General features: G+C 37.0%; 1 protein-coding gene across 1 annotated transcript in view; it reads left to right on the forward strand.

The window, feature by feature from the left end:
• The first annotated feature begins 2,366 nt into the window (after positions 1-2,366).
• The window catches only part of bckdk (branched chain ketoacid dehydrogenase kinase), a 30,969-nt gene continuing 9,522 nt past the window's right edge, over positions 2,367-23,813 (forward strand). The window contains exons 1-8 of the mRNA XM_048189605.1: positions 2,367-2,771; positions 5,868-5,936; positions 7,443-7,553; positions 11,442-11,489; positions 13,404-13,523; positions 13,630-13,728; positions 16,028-16,101; positions 21,830-21,958. Coding sequence (XP_048045562.1) covers positions 2,517-2,771; positions 5,868-5,936; positions 7,443-7,553; positions 11,442-11,489; positions 13,404-13,523; positions 13,630-13,728; positions 16,028-16,101; positions 21,830-21,958 — 905 coding nt within the window. The 5' untranslated portion in view covers positions 2,367-2,516. The remainder of the gene's footprint in view (positions 2,772-5,867; positions 5,937-7,442; positions 7,554-11,441; positions 11,490-13,403; positions 13,524-13,629; positions 13,729-16,027; positions 16,102-21,829; positions 21,959-23,813) is intronic.

A 23,813-nucleotide genomic window follows, 5' to 3' on the forward strand; every position in this document is an offset into this window, starting at 1 on the left:
TTTTCGCCATGTGAACATGTATTTAGAAAAATCTCATTATATATTGCTTCCTGTGATTGAGATTTTACAAATATACTAATAAAAATATTTCTTAAAGGGATACTCCACCCCAAAAATAAAATTTTCTCATCATTTACTTTCTCACTTTTTGACTTTACTCACAACTGATGCTAGAGCTCACCATCCCTTTTTGGGTGGAGTATTTCTTTAACTGGTTTATGGAAATGTGCAGCAAAATTAGACTTTGGGATGGGATTGCATTTATTTCTTTACTTCACTTATTCCCTAGAGATTCAATTTAGCCTTTTACATTATGTGAGGCAACTTGTGTTACTGGACAATTTTTTTGAAGTGCGATTTATGGTATAGTTGTAGGGCTGGGCGATATATCGCATGTGATTGTCACGCGCATTTAGTCAGTAAAGCCGGTTCCCTGATTACCGCTAAATCGCCATCACCTGCTTTCAAATCGAGCGGCATACTGACGAAATGCGCGTGACAATCACATGCGATATATCGCCCAGCCCTATATAGATGTCTTATTTTAAAGAGTTAGTTCACCCAAAAATTAAAATACTGTCTGTAATTACTCACCCTCATGCTGTTCCAAACCCATATTACTTTCGTTCATCTTTGGAACACAAATATATGTTAAATGTTTATATGTGAATAAAAGCCTAAATTAAATCTGTTCATCATATAAAGTCTCTTCAGAAAATTTGGACTAAACCGCTCAATCCATATGGATTAGTTTTTCGATCTCTTTACGAACGTTTTAAAGTTTTTGAAGTTTCAGTTGCATAAGCTGTCTATGGAGGGACAGAAATCTCTCAGATCATGAAAAAGATTGTAATTTGCGTTCCGAAGAATAGCAAAAGTCTTACGGGTCTGGAACGACATAAGGGTTATTAATTAATGGCAGAATTTTCATTTTTGGGTGAACTATTTTTGGAATATTGATTTTACTTTCATTTCTTTCTCATTTCCGCTTGCTGACAACTAAAAGGGAATGATTCTCCCTCACTAATTACTCACCATAATGTTGCAGGATTTATTTGCTTTAGTGTAACACAAAAGGAGATGTTAAACAGAATGACAATGACTGACAGCCTATCACCATTCACTTTGCATCTTTTTTTTCCATACAATGAAAGTAAATAGTGATTGAGATAAGAGTTCACAGAAAAAATAAACAAGCACAGTTTTTAACACCGCATGGTATTTAAAGGAACACTCCACTTTTTTTTTGAAAATAGGCTCATTGTCCAACTCCCCTAGAGTTAAACAGTTGAGTTTTACCATTTTCGAATCCATTCAGCCGATCTCCGGGTTGGTGGTGCCACTTTTAGCATAGCTTAGCATAGTTCATTGAATCTGATTAGACCGTTAGCATCTCGCTCAAAAATGACCAAAGAGTTTTGATATTTTTCCTATTTAAAACTTGACTCTTCTGTAGTTACATTGTGTACTAAGACCGACGGAAAATGAAGAGTTGCCGTACCATGGGTGCAGCAGGCGCAATGATATTACGCAGCGTCTCTTACAAGTGTCTCCATGGTTGCAAGGCACGCTCCCTGTGCAAACAGGCGGTCACAGTCGCTGCGTAATATCATTACACCTGCTGCACCCATGGTACGGCAGCAAAGTTCCTTGATTATTACGCCTGAATGAGAGTATAGTCCTTAGCCATATTGGCCTATATCGCAACTTTTCATTTTCCATCAGTCTTAGTACACAATGTAACTACAGAAGAGTCAAGTTTTAAATTGGAAAAATATCAAAACTCTTTGGTCATTTTTGAGCGAGATGCTAACGGTCTAATCAGATTCAATGAACTATGCTAAGCTATGCTAAAAGTGGCACCACCAACCCGGAGATCGGCTGAATGGATTCGAAAACGGTAAAACTCAACTGTTTAACTCTGGGGAAGTAGGAAAATTCACCTATTTTCAAAAACAGTGGAGTGTTCCTTTAAATGAAGAAACTTCTTTTATTTGGGGGTGAACTATACCTTTAAGGAAAACGTGACACAATTTACCCCACTCTCTGCTTCTTGTCAAACAAAGCCAAGTCTGCTAATGGGTGTTGGTCATTTAAACAGAAACTAGAATGTATTTATACATACATTTCTATCATAATATATAAAGTATAGTTTCTTTTTTAATGTTAATGCGGATTACACAATAAAAAAAATATGATATAATCTATGAAAATATGTGGTGTAGTCAAAGGAAGTACGCGCTGTTCCCAGTCACGGCTGCGCTGGCTCTGTCTCATTGTCCTTGCTGCGCGTGACTCATTGGCTTTCCGTTGCTGCTGAGGACGTGATGACCCAAAAGCCCCGCCTCCTCTGATCGCTGATTGGCTGATCACAAGTGTCTTCGGATAAACACCACAAGAGACGGTATTTTCACATCTAGCGATGTGATGGTGCCAGAGACATGCCTTTGTGCACGTATAAACTAACGTTACAGACAAGGAATTGATTTTTTTGTTATTTGCTTTAGCGGCGTAAAATGCGGGGACGCGTGACGGGCCAGGCCATGGAGCTGTTGGGCAGCGGCGGCTCCAGGATGAGCGTAACCAGGTTCTTTTTATACGCTTCAGCCAAAGCAGCCGCTCCGCAGTCTACCGGAGTAACACTACATGGCATCGACAAAAGATTTAGATCCACATCGTCCATGTCCAGTTACTCTGAACTGGCTCGGGAGCGGTCCAAAACCGTTACGTCTTTTTACAATCAGTCTGCCATCGACGTATCTGCCGAGAAGGTCAGTCACCATTTCCTGATCATTTTCCATCAACTGTTGTCTCTTTACCCCGCGATACGCTGTGATCTCCATCCAAGATTAGGATGGCCTAATGAACCCACTTTTGACGGTTACTCGTGTTGTCATCACGCTAACCGAGAGCCTCAGCTACACTGCTTCTAATTTATCTTTCATTAAATAGTCTAAAATGCTTAATTTCAATGGGTAAGTTACTATTTTCTTCCACATATAAGATTGCTGTAGTCAAATGCCATTTAGCTAACTTATTTAGCTGCTAATAATCTCTATCACATGAACATAAAAAATGAATACAATGGACCCCAAATAACTGAACTCTTACTAATAAAGCCTCAAACTTAACTTTCTGAGACATTTTTACAATTATTGACGAGGTGATTTTAGTGTCAGTTCACACAAACCACTAACCAGAACGTGTTCACATACATTTTGTCTTTTGGGCAAAATGGTGATTAAAGTATTAGTTCACTTTCAAATTAAAATTTCCTGATAATTTACTCACCCCCATGTCATCCAAGATGTTCATGTCTTTCTTTCTTCAGTCGAAAAGAAATTAAGGTTTTTGATGAAAACATTCCAGGATTTTTCTTCTTATAGTGGACTTCAATGGACCCCAAACGGTTGAAGGTCAAAATTACAGTTTCATTGCAGCTTTAAAGCGTTCTACATGATCCCAGATGAGGAATAAGGGTCTTATCTAGAGAAACCATCGCTCATTTTCTAAAAATAAATAAATATATATATATTACACATTTTAACCATAAATACTCATCTTGAACTAGCTCTATTCTTCTTCTCTATTAGAATTCTGGCAGTGTAGACACTTCTAAGTGTATTACTGCCCTCCTCAGGTCAAAGTTTTAACTAATTGTTATATACTTGCACTAGCATATTGTATATGACAATTTAGTTCAAACTTTGACCTGTGGAGGGCAGTATTACACTTAGCAGTGTCTACACTGCTGGAATTCATATAGAGAAGAACAAGAGAGCTAGTTCAAGATCAGCATTTATGGTTAAAACGTATAAAATTTCAACAGTTTGGGCTCCATTGAAGTCCACTATAAGGAGAATAATCCTGGAATGTTTTCATCAAAAACCTTAATTTCTTTTCGACTGAAGAAAGACATGAACATCTTGCGTGACATGGGGGCGAGTAAATTATCAGGAAAATTTAATTTGAAAGTGAACTAATCCTTTAATAATGTTTGTTCTGCAATGTTTAAACATTTACTTTACCCCCAGTGTTCAGTGATATGCAAACTTAAGCTGTGTCTTGATTTGTGTTTCTTGCATAAAGGCAGGCAAACATCTAGTATTAGGTGTCAGCAGTCAAACAGCCATGAGGTCTACATTCACTTACAGGTCACATCAAGGGCAGCAAGCTTAAAAACCCCCTCTACCATTAGACACATGTATTTTATTTGTTTGTACGCTTGTTAAAACATGCCTCTGAATGTCCAAGTCATGCTGGTGTGCATGGTATCCTTATGTAACCTGTCCTACTTTGAGCATCTCAATGGGACTGCACTGGTGATTCAACAAAGCCCGATGTGATTACTGCTCTGCCAGTGCTGCTTTTTATACTAATTGGTTCATTATGCACATTTTCGTAATGTAATCAATTTAAAGCCATTTTGTCATCATTTACTCACCCTCATTACACCACCTAATGATATGTCTTAGTAAGATGATATGTAAATGGTCTTTTATGATAAAATCTCTGTAGTTTTAATTGTAAATATGTTTGGAATTATCATAAAAGGGGTTTTACTTGCTAAAAGAGTATGAACTGCCAATCGGAGGGCAGAAGGCATGTGGCAGATTTTTACAACAAACTCATGGACTGTATTCCAAGTCTTTTGAAGTAATATCATAGCTTCATTCAAGAAGCGTCACAAAAATGAAAGCAGTAATTTACTCAAGTCTCATTCGTTCTTCCATGTGGTTAGACAAGACACCGAAACTAACAGCATTTAAGATTAATATTGTAAATTGAAAATATTAAATATGAACTGTCATGTACTCCATTCATTACAAATAGGCCTATAAATAAGATGTAACTGTACCCATGAATCACTCCATGGATAAGGATATACATTTAGGGTGTGTTTATATGACAACAATATATTAAAAAAGGGAAAAAAAATATTTTGCTTTTTTCACGTACAGACGTCAGTGCTGTCAAAATGATCCCTGTTCACACGGATCCACGAAAACTATTAAAAACACTGTATTTTTCATGCCAGGCCAGTAGTTGGCGATGTCACTTTGTAAAGAAACATTACACACCTATAGATTGATCACATCATACACATGCGCATGACACCGCCACAATTTTCACAAATTCACATTTTTGTAGTTTAAACAGAGACTATAATGGTATTGTTTTCGAAAACTTGCACTTTGTAACCGTTTTCAAAAGCCCCTAAAAACTAGGGCTGAGTAAAAAATATCGATTTCTTGATTTTAATCGATTCTCATTTTTACGAACCGATATCGATTCTTATCATGTCTTGCGTAATCGCTCAATCAGTTTTTCAACCTCAGAAAGATGTAAAACAGCTTGTAAACAATGTCACATTTACCTCAGAAAAACATATTCAATGACCATAGACTCATTAGTCAGCTAGAAAAGTGTACTCTAGAAAGCAACATTCCAATAAATATATGCACCGTTACATATTAATTGTAATTTTTAATGTTCTTCAATATTTAATGCATTGAAATCGGAATCAAATCACAAGCATGTGAATGGAAATCGAATTGAATCGTGAAAATTGTGTCAGTCCAGCCCTACTAAAAACGCCATTGTCATGTAAATTAACAGCCATTAAGATGCTTAAAAAGTTTTCTGTTTTAAGTTGAAAGCAGTGTCATGTAAACTACCCCTTAGTCATATCCTTTAAAACTTAATAGATTTAGACTAAATGGTACTTTTACAAAATGGGCTGAAACCTTGAGTCTTAGACTGTTCAAATGAGGGAATTTTCCAGTCTCTCAGAAAGTACATCATCAAGTCAAGCAGTGTTATATTTAAAGTAAATGCTATTTTTAACTGCAATGTTCTCTTCACAGCCTTCAGTCAGACTGACACCAGCCACAATGCTGTATGCAGGGAAGTCTCCTGATGGACAACATGTGCTGGTAATTACACACTCCTGTCCACTGTCCTACATTTATCCCAACCCACATTGGTGCTAGTCTTCTAAAAAGCATTCGTTCCTGCCATTTGTCAGCACACAAACTTTGCTTTGCATCTGTATTTCATCATTGGCCCTGTTTCCACCTGGTATTATGATGCATTTTGGTCAATCGGATGACAAGTGGACGAGCGAGACACATAGATGTTCACACCTGGTGTTTTAATTTGTTTCTTTTGTCCACTTTTACCCACTTCTGTCCTGATTTTTTGAGGGGAGGGTTTATGAGCAGGTAAATGTATGGGATTTTTTCAGATCTTTCAATCGAATGGACAAAATACGCTTGCGCAATTTACATATCAACACACAGCTGCAAGACCACACTGAACGCAGTGTGTGTGTGTGTTAGAAATCAGGAATGGTGAGAGAACATTGTGCTTAGTACGTTTTTCATCTTCAAACCAAACTTGGGTCTTCAGCCGACAAAGTTTAAATCCCGTCTGGCTAATGTTTAGGCATTAGGTAGGCAGAGAGTAGGCGTCGTTAGTGGCTGTATGAAAACATTAGACCACATGAGTGTCTACACTACGAAAGCAATCCAGTCTAATGCGTTTTCGACTACCTCTGGAAGTGGTCAAAAGTGGACAAGCTCAAAATATTTTACACCTCATTTACACCTGCATTTAGTGTTGTCTACTTGTGATCCATTCAACCAAAATGCATCTTAATACCAAGTGGAAACTGGGCCATTATTGCATTGGAGATCACCAATCACCTACACAGCAAAATCCCCAGAGTTAAATCAACACTGCTCAGATTACATATGGTCCCTCTCTATATAGTGTTAAAGTTAATGAGATTAAGTTATGATTGAGCATTAGTGATGAACACCTGCTGTTAACAAGCAGAATTACTGAAGAGAAACACAGCCTTAGATGAAATCAGCTGAAGATAAAAGACATTAAATCTCTCAAGAACTGATTAAACAACTCCACAAACAGCATATTATCATCATATTAACTTTAACTCTGCTTCAGTGTTATTTAAACTATATGTAGAGAGGGACCATATGTTGTCTGAGCAGAGCTGATTTAACTCGGGGGATTTTGCTGTGTATATGTGTAGACTTCTAGATGATACATGGTGGTACTCTGTAAATGTCATAGTATATGAGCATATTGGTAGCACTTCTGTTACCCATGGCATGTGCATACTATGTAGGCTACTTATTATTGTAATTACAATAACTGGGTAATGACTAGGTACTAACCCTGAACCTACCCCTAAACCTAACCTTAACCAATGTAGTTACCTTATATTACCAGTACTTTACACTGTAAGTACAGGTAAGTGCACATAATGTAAAATAAAGTCCAACCGGCATATTCATATGGTATTTACATAGTACCCTGAGCATAAAGTCCTTTTTATCCTGTTAGTGCTGGAGAAATGCTTCATCTTTTCATTATGAGAGTTCTAATGAAGCTGTGTGTCATTTGATTCAATGCAGAGCAGTGCCAGGTATCTGCACAAAGAGCTGCCTGTCCGCATCGCACATCGCATTAAGGGCTTCCGCAGCCTGCCCTTCATTATCGGCTGCAACCCAACCATTCTCCAAGTGGTGAGTTCCCCTATGTCTCTGTAGGATTTCTGTGTTATCATTCATTCTGTTGTGACGGGTAGGGTTACCTTCTCTCTTACAAGATGGTTTGTTGGAGCAGCTCTCAGAGGGCATATTAGGTGTTGAGGAGCTGGGGCCGGTTAACTTTGGCCCAATGTTATACAGTGTTCAGACAGCGAACTGAACTGACCATGTTCAATTCAGTGCCAGTGTTGATCAAAACCCCTAGTGTTCTGCAGAACATGACTCTGCTTGAGTCCCTCAAACAGAGACCTGGTATTGATTTGGCATGTATGGCAAGTGATTTATCGATACATGCAGGGGGTTTATTTAGTGCATTGATACGTTTGGTGAGGTCACATCGGCTATGTTCACACTGTCAGTTTTTGGGATTGACAACCACATTTACTTACAGATGAACTCAAATACAGGACTGACAGCCGTATTCTGCTGCTGTGTGAACATGGCCATTGTAAAATCCATCAGACCATGTGCCTTTCCTCAGAAAAAGCAACTTACCTTCTTATTTCATAACAGTACACTACCTTTCAAAAGTTTGATGTCAGTTAAATTTTTGTTTTTACTTCTTCTATTCAGCAAGGATGCATTAAATTGATCAAAAGTGACAGTAGAGACATTTATAATGTTGCTAAATTTTTCTTATTTCAAATAAATGCTGTTCTTTTGAAATTTGAGTACTAAAAAGAATTATCACGGTTTCCCCCAAAAATTTGAAGCAGCAGAACTGTTATCATGATAATAAGAACTGCTTCTTGGGCAGCATATCAGAATAATTTCTGAAGGATCATGTGACACTGAAGTCTGGAGTAATGATGCTGAAATTTCAGCTTTGATCACAGGAATAAATTATTTAAAAATGTATTAAAACAGAAAACAGTTATTTTAAATTGTAATAATATTTCAAAACAATCACTGTTTTTACTGTGTTTTTGATTAAATAAATACAGGCTTGTCAAAGAATTTTACCAACCCCAAAGTTTTAAATGGTAGTGTATCTTTTATCACAGTTTTCACTAAATAATTTGATGTTGACGGGTATTTGGTAACACGTTCTATGCCATCGTGCACTTAACTTCTGTGGTGCTGTTCTTCATGTTGACTATAAACTTGGTTTACTGACTGAGCGGTTGGACACCTGCTCTCATGGTTTGTTTATAGTACAAACTCCACATAAAATCATGCTTTATTTGCATGTTGTATTATTCCAACATTTTGTCCAGCAGAACCCTCATGAACTCCACAAGTTTGTGTAAAAGCTGATGATCATGTATTTCAAGGTTTATTAGATTTTGATTGCAAGATGTTCAGTGTGGACTTTTGGACCCCACTGTATGTCAAAATATCCTAGCCTGCTTGAGCTGTTCCTCTCTACAAAACAAAAACATAAATAACAATAATGACCATCCCATTCAACCCTCAATTTCATGGTCCACTAACAGACAGAACAAAAAGACAATCAGCAAGTAATATGCAGAAAGAGGATACAGGTTCCCTCCCCTTTCTCCTCCTTGTTTACTTCCTTCTGCGAGTCCTCCTCCTCCTGTGAACTTTTACCCACATCTGCCTCTAAAGAGAGTCTGTCTACAGCTTTTGTTTTGTTTTCTTTGAGGAGGATGAACTCACAGAGAACTATTTAATTCAGTTTATCAATCAGTATTTTTCCTGTAGAAGTATCTCAACATCCTTAAGCTAAAAGCCTTAATAACTTACTTTACCATTCAAAAGTTTAGTGTCAGTGAGATTTAAAAAAATAAACAAAATAATAATAATACTTTCATTCAGCGATTGAGCAAAAGAAAGAGTAAAAACATGTATAATGTTACAAAAGATTTCCAACAAATGTTGCTCCTTTAAACTTTGTTCATCAAAGTATTCTGAAAAATGTTTCCACAAAAATATGAAGCAGCACATCTATTTTCAACATTGATAATAATAAGAGATGTTTCTTTAGCACCAAATCAGCATATTAGAATGATTTCTGAAGGATCATGTGACACTGAAGACTGGAGCAATGTTATTTTGGTATCATTGAGATTCTATTATAGTTCCTATTAATATTTTTTTATTAGTTTTTATTTGTATATTTTCCTTTTTAATTTTAAAGTTTAGTCATTTTGTTGTGTGTTTTTATCATTTTCATTTCTAGTTATTTATTAATTTATTTAAATATGTACAGTACAGTCCAAAAGTTTGGAACCACTAAGATTTTTAATGTTTTTAAAAGAAGTTTCGTCTGCTCACCAAGGCTACATTTTATTTAATTAAAAATACAGTAAAAAACAGTAATATTGTGAAATATTATTACAATTTAAAATAACTGTGTACTATTTAAACATATTTGACAAAGTAATTTATTCCTGTGAATAAAGCTGAATTTTCAGCATCATTACTCCAGTCTTCAGTGTCACATGATCCTTCAGCAAATCATTCTAATATGCTGATTTGCTGCTCAAGAAACATTTGTACAATGTGTACAATTGTACAAAATATTTGTGTACAATATTTTTTTTCAGGATTATTTGATGAATAGAAAGTTCAAAAGAACAGTGTTTATCTGAAATCTAATCTTTTGTAACATTATAAATGTCTTTACTGCCACTTTTGATTGATTTAATGCATCCTTGCTGAATAAAAGTATTCATTTCTTTAATTTCTTTTCAAAGTAAAAATTCTTACTGACCCCAAACTTTTGAACAGTAGTGTATAATGCTACAGAAGCTTTGTATTTCAGATAAATGCTGTTCTTTTGAACTTTCTATTCATCAAGGAATCCTGAAAAAAAAAAAAAAAAAGTACACAACTGTTTTCAACATTGAAAATAATCATAAATGTTTATTGAGCAGCAAATCAGCATATTAGAATGATTTCTGAAGGATCATGTGACACTGAAGACTGGAGTAACGATGCTGAAAATTCAGCTTTGCATCACAGGAATAAATTACTTTGTCAAATATATTTAAATAGTACACAGTTATTTTAAATTGTAATAATATTTCACAATATTACTGTTTTTTACTGTATTTTTAATTAAATAAATGTAGCCTTGGTGAGCAGACGAAACTTCTTTTAAAAACATTAAAAATCTTAGTGGTTCCAAACTTTTGGACTGTACTGTATATATGGTTTATATTAATACATGAAGTTGAAGTAAATGTAACCTTTGCAATTAGCTAAAAAAAAAATAGGTTTAAGTTTTTGTGTGTTATTTCAGTCAACACTTGTTTTATTTTAGGTGACAAATGTTTTTTTTTTATGGTTTCAGTTTTAGTTAACTAATATCCCTGGAGCGGAGTAAATAATTTACATTACATTTTTATTTACTTTTGTTTTTAATTGTACGTTTACCATTTAAACAATTTGAAATAATAATTTACAACATTACTGTTTTTACTGTATTTTTGATAACCTAAATGCGGCCTTGGTAAGCATAAAATACATTGTTGTTGTTTTTTTAACAGTGGTGGATGCCATTTTGATTAACAAATAGACTTACCCCTATAGATTTACTAGGAAATGGGGGGAAAAAATAAGAAAAAAAAATTAAGAAATGATTATTTTGCAGTGTATATCATCATGACCTATAAACCGTGAAAGTGAAAATTGCCATCTCCATTAAGATCATTTAAAACCTTCAGCACATTTGTGTGTTTTCCAATCACTCCTTCTTTCTTATGGGCATTTGTTCCTCGAATCCATAGAAGAATGTAAGCCATGTGCTCATGGAGGGTTTGTGAGGGGCCAGGAATGGGGTTCAGGGAAGGATGAGGCACACAGACCTCTGGGAACACCAGCTCCAGGAACAGAACCACAGCACATTTGTTACCCATATATTGTACTCATCCATTCTCTCTCTCTTTTTCTCCACAGCACGAGCTTTATATCAGGGCCTACCACATGCTGAGTGACTTCCCAGCTGTAAGTTCAAGATGACCTGTACACATTAATTCATACACTGCTTAGTCAACTGTCGACCAGCTTGCAAATTTCCATAATTAATTCTGTAACCTGAGAAACCTGTGAGTTTAGTGTAACATAAGAAACATAAGTGTTTGTTGACTGACTCACTGACTATGTAAAATGTACTGATTCAGCCGCTGTAGAAGATTGTGTGGAGGTATCACCTCTCACCAGTGAAACATTAGTCTTTGTTGACTGACTGTGTAAAATGCTGGCTCATGAATATGTCAAATGTGGCCAATTTAAAAAAAAACATGTTGCACAATATCTGCTAACTGGAAATATGAGGCAACTGAAGGGATTGCTCTCTTTATTTTGGTGGCTTATACATTATGAGTCAATTTTGGAGCATTTAAGCATAAATTCAACATTTATGCCTGTACAGCTGCTGTGCGCAAGCTGATAGGTGAAGCATGTGAAGTGGATTGAGCACGCATCACTTTCTCACAGACATCGCTGAAAAGTTTGCAGTTCAGTCGGATATGTCAGTAGCAAAGAAAGTAAAACGATGCACTTAATACTAACTTTACTTGACGGTAAGGAGAGAGAGAGAGAGAGAGAGAGAGAGAGACTTCTGTTGCGTGCCCTTGATTGCTGATCGCTCACTCAGCACACAAACCTCAGTAGGAGTAAAACTAAATTGTATATGTAGCATTAGTAAAAAAAAAAAAATTAACTGTTACATGATTGTATACCATGATTCCCTATATGATTACAGGAAAACATCATGTGATTACTGTGCCATGGTTCTAAATTTACGCTGTATCTATATGTATATACGAGCAATAGAATGAACAGTGAACAGAACAGTTACAGAAGCTCGTACAATACATTATAACTGGCATAATTAAGCATGACAATAACTGAAGGAAATATCTATTTTTAAAACATTAAAGGTGCTACAGAGGATCTTTTCGTCGACTGAGAAACCAAAGACTGTTAGTGAGTTTTTGAAATGAGCGCATGCGTAAGAACAGCCCCCCTCCTTCACAGCTCATTTCAAAGGAACGCCTCCCAAAACTCGTAAACACTCGTATTGGAACACGAGTGTTTAACACCGGCATTCGCTGTGTCGTGTTTTTTTGGATTCATTATGTCGGACTCACCACAGGTAACTCATAATCTGCAGTTGTTACTCCTGTCTCCTGACAAAAACATTGCATGCAGCGCCTGTAGAATGTGGAAAGTTACTGGAGCGCGCAGCCGCGCACGTCTCTCACAAGGAACGTCACGGCAGTGATTGACAAGCCAGAGGGCCAATCGTTTACGCAATGATCGCGTAAACGACTGGCTGATGTTTTTAAGGCCCTACCTCGTGCACAGATGATGAATATTAATATTATTCCTTTCAGTTTTATCAGTTAGTAAAGACAGTTTCAAGTAATATTGCAAAAATGTATAAAACAAAACATCCTCTGTAGCACCTTTAACCCAACTAATATGATTCATATTCTTTTGGTTTCTCTACCAAAAATTTTAAAAATATCTAAATTTTATAATAATAATTTATTTAAATTATTATGTTTAAATAGTATATTTAATTGATATAAAAAAATACAAATGCAGTGAAAATACAGGTATTAGTACTCTGTATCAGCGAGTACCAAAAATGAAAGTGAAGGTATCGGATTCATTCTGGAAACAGTGGCATCAGTGCTTCCCTAATGAGAAACAAGTTCATTTTCTGCTAGTGTAACTGGATCAGTTTATTTGTTTGGTATGAAGCAAGCCACATAAGCAGACCGACGGTTAAGACATGATCACCCCTCCCAGGGTTTATTCAGCTAAAATGGAATGTAAGTTGTCTGTTACATATGAAAGATTAACATTACTATTATTTTCTAACCTTTCCACCAATGTTTTTATCTTCAGATTAAAGACCAGGAGACTGAGGCTCGCTATAGCAAACTTGTAAAACAGCTTCTTGATGATCACAAAGATGTTGTCACCATGTTAGCTGAAGGATTCAGGGAATGTCGTAAACACATTTTGGTAAGATTTCAAAAACCCTAGTGTTTTGTTCACTCTGCATGGTCCATATTATAACTTCATTTTGGTAGTAATCAGTGAATCTAACTCGTTGTTGTTGTTTGTTCAGGACGAGACTCTGGTTCGCAATTTCTTGGACACGACGTTGACGTCTCGTCTGGGCATCCGCATGCTGGCCACACACCACATTGCCCTGCATGAGGATAATGTACTTTCAGTTTCTTACTCTAAGTCTTATGAATGTTTCCAATAATCTGCAGTCAATCTTGAAATCATTTGCGTTAGATAAATTAAAATGTGGCTATGAACAGTATATCCTTATTAGGAAACTTTCCAGTTCATCTTTAAAATACCCATGAGCACACGGACAGGGCTTCGCAGCAGTAAGAGCAATGCAGTCTTCAACCATTTGCCCAGTAACATAAGTGTATCATACTGGCAGCCAAGTGGGCCAACAATATTTTTGCATGACCCACATGCATAGACTATATATACAAGTGGAGACTCCCGCCAACACCTGCTGTCAAATTGCGAAAAGATGTGCCGCAACATACTTTCTCTTACTTGTTGTGGAGGCATGTGACAGCTGTAATGGTTCAGGACAGAAAGCACTTTTTCTGTTTTTAGTAGAACATAGCAATCCCATCATGCCTACTGTTGTACAGATAAAAGCAGATTGATTTACTATAATTGATAAATAAAGGGTGTGAATTGTCTTGTTCAGCCTTGGCACATTTTTCATGGTCTTTGTGATCATATTAAAGTTTATTATTAATTATTTAGAATATTGTCAAATTGAAAATAATTGCGCAGTTTAGACACGAATTTAAAGGAAGCTTGTGTTTGGTTGTACTAAATGTCACCACTACATTGGGTTTTTCCATTAAAGGTGCTCTAAGTGATCCTGGTTGGATGTAACTTCCTGTTGACGTTCGAAGTGTTGTCAAACAAAACAGAGGCTAGCTAGACCCTCCCTCCTCCTCCTCCCCCTCCCGTCCATGCTTCCTGAAACAGTCATGAACGCGCATTTAAAATCATTCTTGTCTGTTATTGGCTGGAGCGTGTTTATTATGTTTCGTGGTCCAGGCTGCACCAGTTTGTTTTTATTGCCGTTTTCGGCGGTTGTGTTCAGGGGACAGGCAGCTAGCGGATAGTGAGGAGATGTTTCCTGTATGTGACAAAAAATGTTTTGGCCTAAAAACGCGTGACATCACTTAGAGCACCTTTAATTACAGCCACAAATGATAAAATAGTTAGTTTTAAAGTTGTGATTTTTCAGTAGATTAATAGTTCAGCTCAGACATTTTTGCATGAGCTGTTATGCCGCGTTCACGCCATGCCAGAATTACAGTAATTATGAGACTAGTGGTATCCGTTTTCTGCGTTATATGATCAAGCTCTTATTCACGCTAATGCTTTTAAACCATTCAAACGCGACAAGGCAAAAGACAACGCGCTATCTGTGAATGTCCTGCCTATGTGACGCACAACGCGTGCACGCCAGTATCGAGTTCTCTTCTGCTCTTAACGAACCACAACACACACAAATTATGCCAAAATGTCCGCTTTGTTGAGTGTTTTTCAGTAAGAGCAACCCACCATTCAAGCAATTGCCGTTAATCTGAAAGTGAAAGTCGGCCTTTCCGTAACAAAACATCGAAAGCTCAGCCGAACAGCTGATCATAGCTGCACAGGGCGGGTTTTTATTTTTCACATCAGAAACATTCCTCGTCGTGGAGAGCACAGTTCATGGTTGCATAGCAATGACAGATGCCACGGGAGCACAAGCGCTTTGGAAACCAGGAGAAAGAGACGTGGCTGCGCTTTCCACGCCTTTTTAGATGCGATATGTGACAGCCCCATAAGCTAAATAAAAAAAAAAAGAGGTAGAGGCCCCGCCCCCCGGTGTTGTCACATGTCGATTAACTGGTGGGAAAATTTTCTCACCATCACATCCCTACTCTACTGTATACATTAAATATAACTTAATCCTTATTAAAGCTAATTAAGATATTCAGTAAAGATCAGTGAGTGATTTTCCTGTCTTTTATTAATTACTCTAATGACAGACAGCAGTTTATTAGGCTGCTGTCACTTTAAGACCTATTGCACGGATCTACAGTATACTTTGCTTATTCGCGTTCGGCTCCGACACGGTGCGTGCGCACAGAAAGCCACCTGGGCACAGAAGCATCTCTTTCACAGCTTAATGCACTTTTAACAACATTGTTTAATATCAAACATGTTCACAGTTTAGCAACAGTCAACTGCATTTTACAGCACTCACTTATTTGGCAGATTTGGATGTTAAGTTTGGGATTTTAGGGAGGAACGAAAGCGCCAACGGCACAATCGTTTTATGTTGATTATCATAATTGTTGGAAGCCAAAATCAAAATTGAAAAAATCTGTTATGATTAATCGCACAGCCCTACTACCAAGCTTTATTATGAATGCTACTATATGAATTTGTCTTGACAGTTTTCTGTTTTCTCTGCACTATTTCAGCCTGACTTTGTTGGCATTATATGCCGCCGCCTGTCGCCTAAAAAGATCATCGAGAAGTGGGTTGACTTTGCTCGGTGAGTATGTCGTCCTTCCTTCTGTTTGCCATCTGCCTTTCATCCTGCCGTCTGTTTGCTTATGTGAGTGCTTAAGGCTGGAGGACTATTTTAAGAGGCTATTGAAAAGCTTTCTGTTCTGTTATCAGTGCAGACAGCTCCATTTACAGCAGCGTGTGTGTGTATGCGTGCTCTGTTTGTCCAAGAAAAGGGTCAAAGCCCAGATCTCATTTGTGATTTACCAAGATGAGTGTTAAAGGTCACTGTCAAACTACTGTCTAACATTTGCTGTGTCGGAGCAAAACACGTATTTACATATGCTACATGAGTTTAATGTGTCAACAGTCCAGAAATGATTTGCAGTGCATGTAAACATTTCTTTAACTGTTTACTGCTGTTGTAAATTTATAGCGGCATAATTTCAAGCTACAGTAAAACAATTTAGAAGGGTTTTTTTATATTTTTATATAAAAAACTTTAATAAATGATTATATTTTGATTATATGATATTGTAAAACTGGGCCAACAGAAATAATCCTTATTGTTGACATTCATAAATTCATCGTTGACAAGTTTTCATTAAAAAAAAAGTACATTTCATAACTTTCCAGAGTGTTTTCATAATGTTGCCACCCATTTCCTGATTATGGCCGTATGAAGCAACTCAAACACTTTCTCTGTGATGTCTTATGTGTTGTAAACTCGGGAACAAGAGGATGTAACCACAAATCTCTTTTCCTTTGCTTCTATTATAAGAGAAACAATTGGCTGAACAGATAGCAACTGCATTATCCAGTCGGAATGCAGTGAAGTGTTTTTATTTTATAAAATGTTATGTTTTCCTCAATTAGTCTACTTTACTCTCAGTTTGTCTCCATCAACTGCTGAAGTTTAGTGGCTTTTACTGAATATCTAAATATAAAGCAGTGGCATAACTTTGTTTTAAAAAAAAGTGTGTGTGACTAGAGTGTGTGTGTGGGGGATTACTAATTTTATCAGAAATGTACAACAATAAATGCACAAAACTACAATGTCAAGAAATCAATTTCAGTAGTACGTTGTTTTAATATATGATAGTTTCATCACATCTACTATAATACAAAATGTTGTTAATCTCAAGAGTATTAACATTAGTGAATAAATACGTAGATCCGTAGAATTTGTGTTAAAGGGATAGTTCACCCCCTTTTTTTGTTTTTATCATTTACTCACCTTCAAGTTGTACCAAACCTGTTTGAGTTTCTTTCTTCTGTTGAACACAAAAGAAGATATTTTGAAGAATGTTGATAACCAGACAGTTGATGGTACCCATTGACTTCCGTAGTATTTTCAGTGGGTTCCGTCAACTGTCTGGTTACCAACATTCTTCAAAATATCATCTTTTGTGTTCAACAGAAGAAAGAAACTCATACAGGTTTGGAACAATTTGAGGGTGAGTAAATGAAAACAAAATGTTAATTTTTTGGTGGACTATCCCTTTAAGCGTGCCAGAGGCTCTGAGTTCTAATCCACCAGTTTATTTTTATTTTTTTCTCATTAAAACCAAAGATGTTCATTAGTGATTGTATCAAGAGCAGAGACATGTTTGTGTGCATTTTGTTTTTGTGATTTCACCGAAACAAACAGAGAGTCTCTGCAACAGCACTTAAGCGATAGATTGAAGCGTGTGACGACTGCACAAGCACTAAGAGAACACTGTTGCCTTCCGCCACTGATAACAGCGGCAATGAGCATTCAGCGTGATTTAAAAAAACAACATATTCTAGCGCCAGATTGCCTCTTATTTAGCACAAAAGAACAAATTGCTATTCAACTTGAGATGTTCCTTTTGTATTATGTTCTCAGTTGGTCACACCAGCACATGATCTGGTTGCACTTTTTTCTTTTTCTTTTTTTTTTGCTACAACATGGGACTAATCAATGCATGCTGATGAATAGTTGTCTTAATTTGCATTCCCTAGTTTTGTTAAAAGACCGACAGTGACACGAGACCTCATGTTGGCAAAATGTTTTAATCTTTTAACTATCAAATGAAAACCATCAAAAACTATAAATAAAAAACGTGTTTTTTAATGTTTGATTAAAATCAAATCAAATCAACCTGTCCGCACCTGTGCTCTCGTCATCAGTTGTGTCTGAGTCTGTATGCTGACTCGTTGGCTCGTCCTTTCCACCAGCATCCTTGCCCTCCACAATTTGTTTTTTAAAGTAATTAGCTATTGACCTCTTCATTTTTAGATGACTTAAAGGTGCCCTAGATTCAAAAATTGAATTTACCTCAGCATAGTTAAATAACAAGAGTTCAGTACATGGAAAAGACGTACAGTGAGTCTCAAACTCCATTGTTTCCTCCTCCTTATATAAATCTCATTTGTCTAAAAGACCTCTGAAGAACAGGCGAATCTCAACATAACACCGACTGTTACGTAACAGTCGGGGTGTACGCCCCCAATATTTGCATATGCCAGCCCATGTTCCCAACATTATGAAAGGCATTAGACAAGGGCAGAACGTCTGGATGTGCACAGCTGAATCAACAGCCTAGGTAAGCAAGCAAGGACAATAGCAAAAAATGGCAGATGGAGCAATAATAACTGACATGATTCATGATAACATGATATTTTTAGTGATATTTGTAACTTGTCTTTCTAAATGTTTCGTTAGCATGTTGCTAATGTACTGTTAAATGTGGTTAGTTACCATCGTTTCTTACTGTATTCACGGAGACAAGAGCCGTCGCTATTTTCATTTTTAAACACTTGCAGTCTGTATAATGCATAAACACAACTTCATTCTTTATAAATCTCTCCAACAGTGTAGCATTAGCTGTTAGCAACGGAGCATAGCCTCAAACTCATTCAGAATCAATGTAAACATCCAAATAAACACTGTACTTACGCGATTAGACATGCTGCATGACGAACACATTGTAAAGATCCATTTTGAGGGTTATATTAGCTGTTTGAACTTTTTTTATGTTGTTTAAGGCAAGCGCGAGCTCTTGGGGCGTGGAGCACGAGATTTAAAGGGCCACACACCCTGAATCGGCTCATTTCTAATTATGCCCCAAAATAGGCAGTTAAAAAAATGAATTAAAAAAAATCTATGGGGTATTTTGTGCTGAAATTTCACAGACACATTCAGGGGACGCCTTAGACTTATATTACATCTTTAAAAAAAAAAACTAAAGTTCTAGGGCACCTTTAATTCCTAAATTCCTGATTTCCTGGTTTCATCATCAGTGCGCCATACTCATTACGTGACTGATATGTGTTACTGGTGTTCAGCCGCAAAACACCGGTTCCATCACTTGCCCACCGCGGCACTGCCCCCACCGTTGTTTAGATTTTTTTAATAGTAATAAAAATCATTAAGTTTATTTAGAGAGCAGACACTTCAGTTAAAAGATGAACGGGTCTGCTCAATGCAGCGTGAGCCGAACGAGAGTCGCAGCACAGATTAGCAATAGGAGACAGATTTCATTTATCATGAGAGTGACGAGCTGACTGACCAGACAATGGCGGACGATTTGGTTTCGAATCAAAACGTAAAAGCTCCTATATTGTTTTGTTGTTGTGTTTTTCATTAAGAATAATAATGAACCCACCATTCAACCAATTACTGCCCCCGAATTAGAGCATTGAATGCCCGTGCAGCCATGCACATTTGAAAGCGAAAGTCAAATTAGTGATTTAAAAGCAAGGTGCAAAAGAGGGAAAAACTCCAACGGGACTAACTACGGAAGAATAGACGATTTGCCGTAGTCAATAATACGTGACAGATTAGAGAAGTCCCTAATGTAAGTAAGTGCAGGTAGGTAGACACCGATTGAGTGCGTGACCATGCACTCGCACAAATGCGTCCATGTCAAATTTTAACTCCCACATTCTCAAAAAATGGTTGCATATGTGACCTGTTTGGTCGCAGTCTGGATCCCTGATATTGGCCCTGGCAAAAAGTGGTGGGGACATGTCCCACCTGTCCCAACCGGAAATTATGCTTATGTCTCAGAGATTTTCCTCCTATAAATCTTTGTTGAAAAGAATCGGGTCACAATGCAGGCTGTGTACAGTATGTGGTCACGGATTTCATGCTCACGCCCTTAAGGAATGTGCAGTTGCTAAAGCTTCACGCGCCTGCGACGTCACCCTTATTTTACTTCACTGCGGTTTTCCAACCAGTTGCTTTGTCCCAATTCACATACTATCCATTCTAAATAGTATTCAAAATTAGAATTAGTGTCTTCCAAAATGTAGTACGTTGAAATGAGTATTCCAAAGATAACTTTTTCTGGTTAGAATTTAAAGTGTAGGTCTGTACAATCTCTAACCGCTTATACCGCCCACAACCCATTGCGCGTTAATGAGGATTTGATAGAACTACAAACGCTAATAAAAAGCGTTAAACTACAAACATGGCAGATGTATAAGTAGATAGGGTTTGACTCATGATTATTGACGAAAAAAATATGTATTCGATGATATTCACATTATATTTCATCTGCAGCAACATTGTGAACTTTTATAAACATAAACGTCATTAACTTTTAAATGCATCATTATGCAAACACATGAGGAGAGTTCTCTGCATGAAAGACCCACGACCGGCAGATTAATGTTCTACTATGTTTAACTCTCATATTGTAGGAAATTAAATTAAATTGAATGTGGAAGATTTCAACTGTGACAAGATGATTGACTGGGCAGTTTAAATTGCAACAGAATGCACGTGACTACGCGGTCCATTAAAGACGCAATTATGAAGTAGTATGTCCCAAAGCTTGCCTACACTTCTAGTCAAACGTATGTATTTTGTCACAAAACATTACATACTTTTAGGGCATAGTTTAATTATGCAGGAAATCAACTCATTCTTTCATCCTGAAAATGGACAGAGTATCTCTGATGACCTAAGATCCGTTTCTCTTTTATACTTAACTCACTTTCAACATTAGTCTGGTCCTGTTTCTGGAATATTCTGGCTATTATTAGTTTGTTTTATGTGGCTTTTCATGGAGGATTGAACTGAAATAAGTATCTACTCTTATTAACAGTTAGTTGTTGTAGTCCTAAAAAACGCTCTCCTGGTCTTATGTAAGAGTGGAGGTCAGGCTGCTCTGCTCCTGCTCTTCTCATGAGAGTCTCATGATTAACAGACGCTGCGTCAGCAAAACTGCCCTGTTTCTCTTCTCTTCTGGCTTGATCAAAGCGTTCCCTCAAAGACCAGACCGAGCCCAGATTTTGCTGGCTATAAATGAGACGCTCACATTAATTAGTGTCAAATTATTTCTTAAATGGCTTTTAATGAAATAGCCGGCAATTCATTCAGTATATCCACACCAGCACTTGCATAACCTGTTGAGGCAGAGGCATTTTCACCTTTTGTGTTTGATTTATATACAGTACCAAATGTTTGTTTTTCATGGTTTTTAAAAACATGTTGATCCGAAGGCTTATGCTCAAATGTGTGAAATTGGTATTTAGGGGAAATAAATTGTGCCAAATTTCTTTACATTTTTATTTGTTGTTTGATTGAATGATAGTAAAGAATTAATACGTGTTATAATATTAGAGACAATGCCGGATCCTGTCAGAAGATATTCATTTTATCTGCTATCGAAAAGTCTTGTCTGTTACCCTAAATCAGTGTTTTGTTTGGTATCCAAAACTGTGTTCTATTATGAGGTCCTATTATGCTTTTTTACAAACTTGACTGGTAGTGTAAATGTCTTTATCTCTGTTCCCTGCAGACGGCTCTGTGAGCATCAGTATGGGAATTCTCCACGGGTTCGCATCAACGGCCATGTGGCGGCCCGCTTTCCCTTCATTCCACTGCCTCTGGACTACATCCTGCCTGAACTGCTGAAAAACGCCATGAGGTAACATTCTTGTCACATATAGGTCAATGAGATGCACACATGACACACCTCCTCTTCTGCTATGCTATCTTAACTATCTAATCCTGGTGTGACAGGATAAGTTAGATAAATAGTATTGTAGATAGCCGTAAATCAGATTTGCTCTTTTTTTTTTTTTTTTTTTTTTTTTGCAGTTGCATTATTTGGATGATCTTCACATCCACTCATATAGACAACATTGAACCATTACCACTATAATGATCTGTTGATGCATGAACTGTGACACAAATATGTGTGAGCAATTTTGCCTGTCCGTCAGTCCGTGAAGGAGTTATTCTATTGTGACCTTGTGTTAACACAATAGCTTTTGGTGAAACGCCAGGAAAAACAAGTCATTTACATTTCAGCCATGTTATGTAAGGAGCCTAGAATTTGAAAATTTTTCTGGTTGTACTGGATTGTTGGATGTTTGCCGTTCAAGTTGGCTCATTGAGACTCAAGAATATTTGAATGAAGTGCGAAGATGTCAATTTTCCTATCCATTTTTGTCCACAACTTTCTAAATCTTTAAAATTAAGGATTATACTAGGATAACAGAGGTTTTGCATAATACATTGATACATATAGTAGCACTTTACTTTTAGGCGACACAGTTAAAGGGATAGTTCACCCAAAAATGAAAATTTGATGTTTATCTGCTTACCCCCAGGGCATCCAAGATGTAGGTGACGTTGTTTCTTCAGTAGAACACAAATGATTATTTTTAACTCCAACCGTTGCCGTCTGTCAAACGTATAATGCATGTCAATGGGAACTCCATCTATAAGAGTAAAAAAAACATCCACAGACAAATCCAAATGAAACCCTGCGGCTCGTGACGACACATTGATGTCCTAAGACAGGAAACGATCGGTTTGTGTGAGAAACCGAACAGTATTTATATCATTTTTTACCTCTAATACACCACTATGTCCAACTGCCTTGAGCATCCAGTGTGTGAGGTCTCATGATGGAAGTGATCTCTCGCGCGTATACTTCAATGAGTGCATCAAATTTTCATTTTTGGGTGAACTATCCCTTTAAACATTACTACCTGTACTTTCTTACACATTACTACATGTTACTTGCATAATTACAAGTAACTAACCCTAAACCTAACACTAACCTTAACACCCTATTAATTAATTAATATTACTCCGTACTTATCACCTAACAGTTACTTATTCCGTAACTGTCACCTTAAAGTTAAACTTATTTTGAATCTAATCTTCAAATCATCTTTATTTAGCTGATAATGTGCTTTCATTCATTCTGAACTTCTATTATATGAGCTTGCTTAGACAAGAATCAGTAGTCCTATTGCTCATATTTTCACCTGCTGAATATTAAATAACTGGTGAAAGTATCCCATAGACTTAAGAGTGGGCGCTTTTTTAAATTTGGACGTGGAAGCAACCACCCAGGATACCCTAGTAACCATAAAGCAATGTACTAAAAACTACCTTTGTGGCACTGAGGTCTGCATGTGCAAACAACACCTAAAAACTAGATGAAGGCTACTATGATGAGGACACACCTATGATGACTTGAAGAGCTTAAATCTTAGAAAGCTGAAATTCTGGTTATGGGACCTATTCTAGTACAGCCTCCCTCTCCCCCTCGTGGATATTTTGCAGTCTTAGAAACATTGATATGAGGTCACGCATCTGTGCATCTGTTGTTACTGGTGTTGCTGACACTGGCTGCCTGCCAAGTTCATTCCAAGTTCAATGGTATGATACAGGTTTTCTATGATGTTGGCAAGCTGTCCAAAACAATCTACAGAGAAGCCTCTCAAAATAGTGCAGTCTGGTGAAAAAAAACGGTATATTATACC

Source organism: Megalobrama amblycephala, linkage group LG4 (assembly GCF_018812025.1).
Source record: "Megalobrama amblycephala isolate DHTTF-2021 linkage group LG4, ASM1881202v1, whole genome shotgun sequence".
Lineage (NCBI taxonomy): Eukaryota > Metazoa > Chordata > Actinopteri > Cypriniformes > Xenocyprididae > Megalobrama > Megalobrama amblycephala.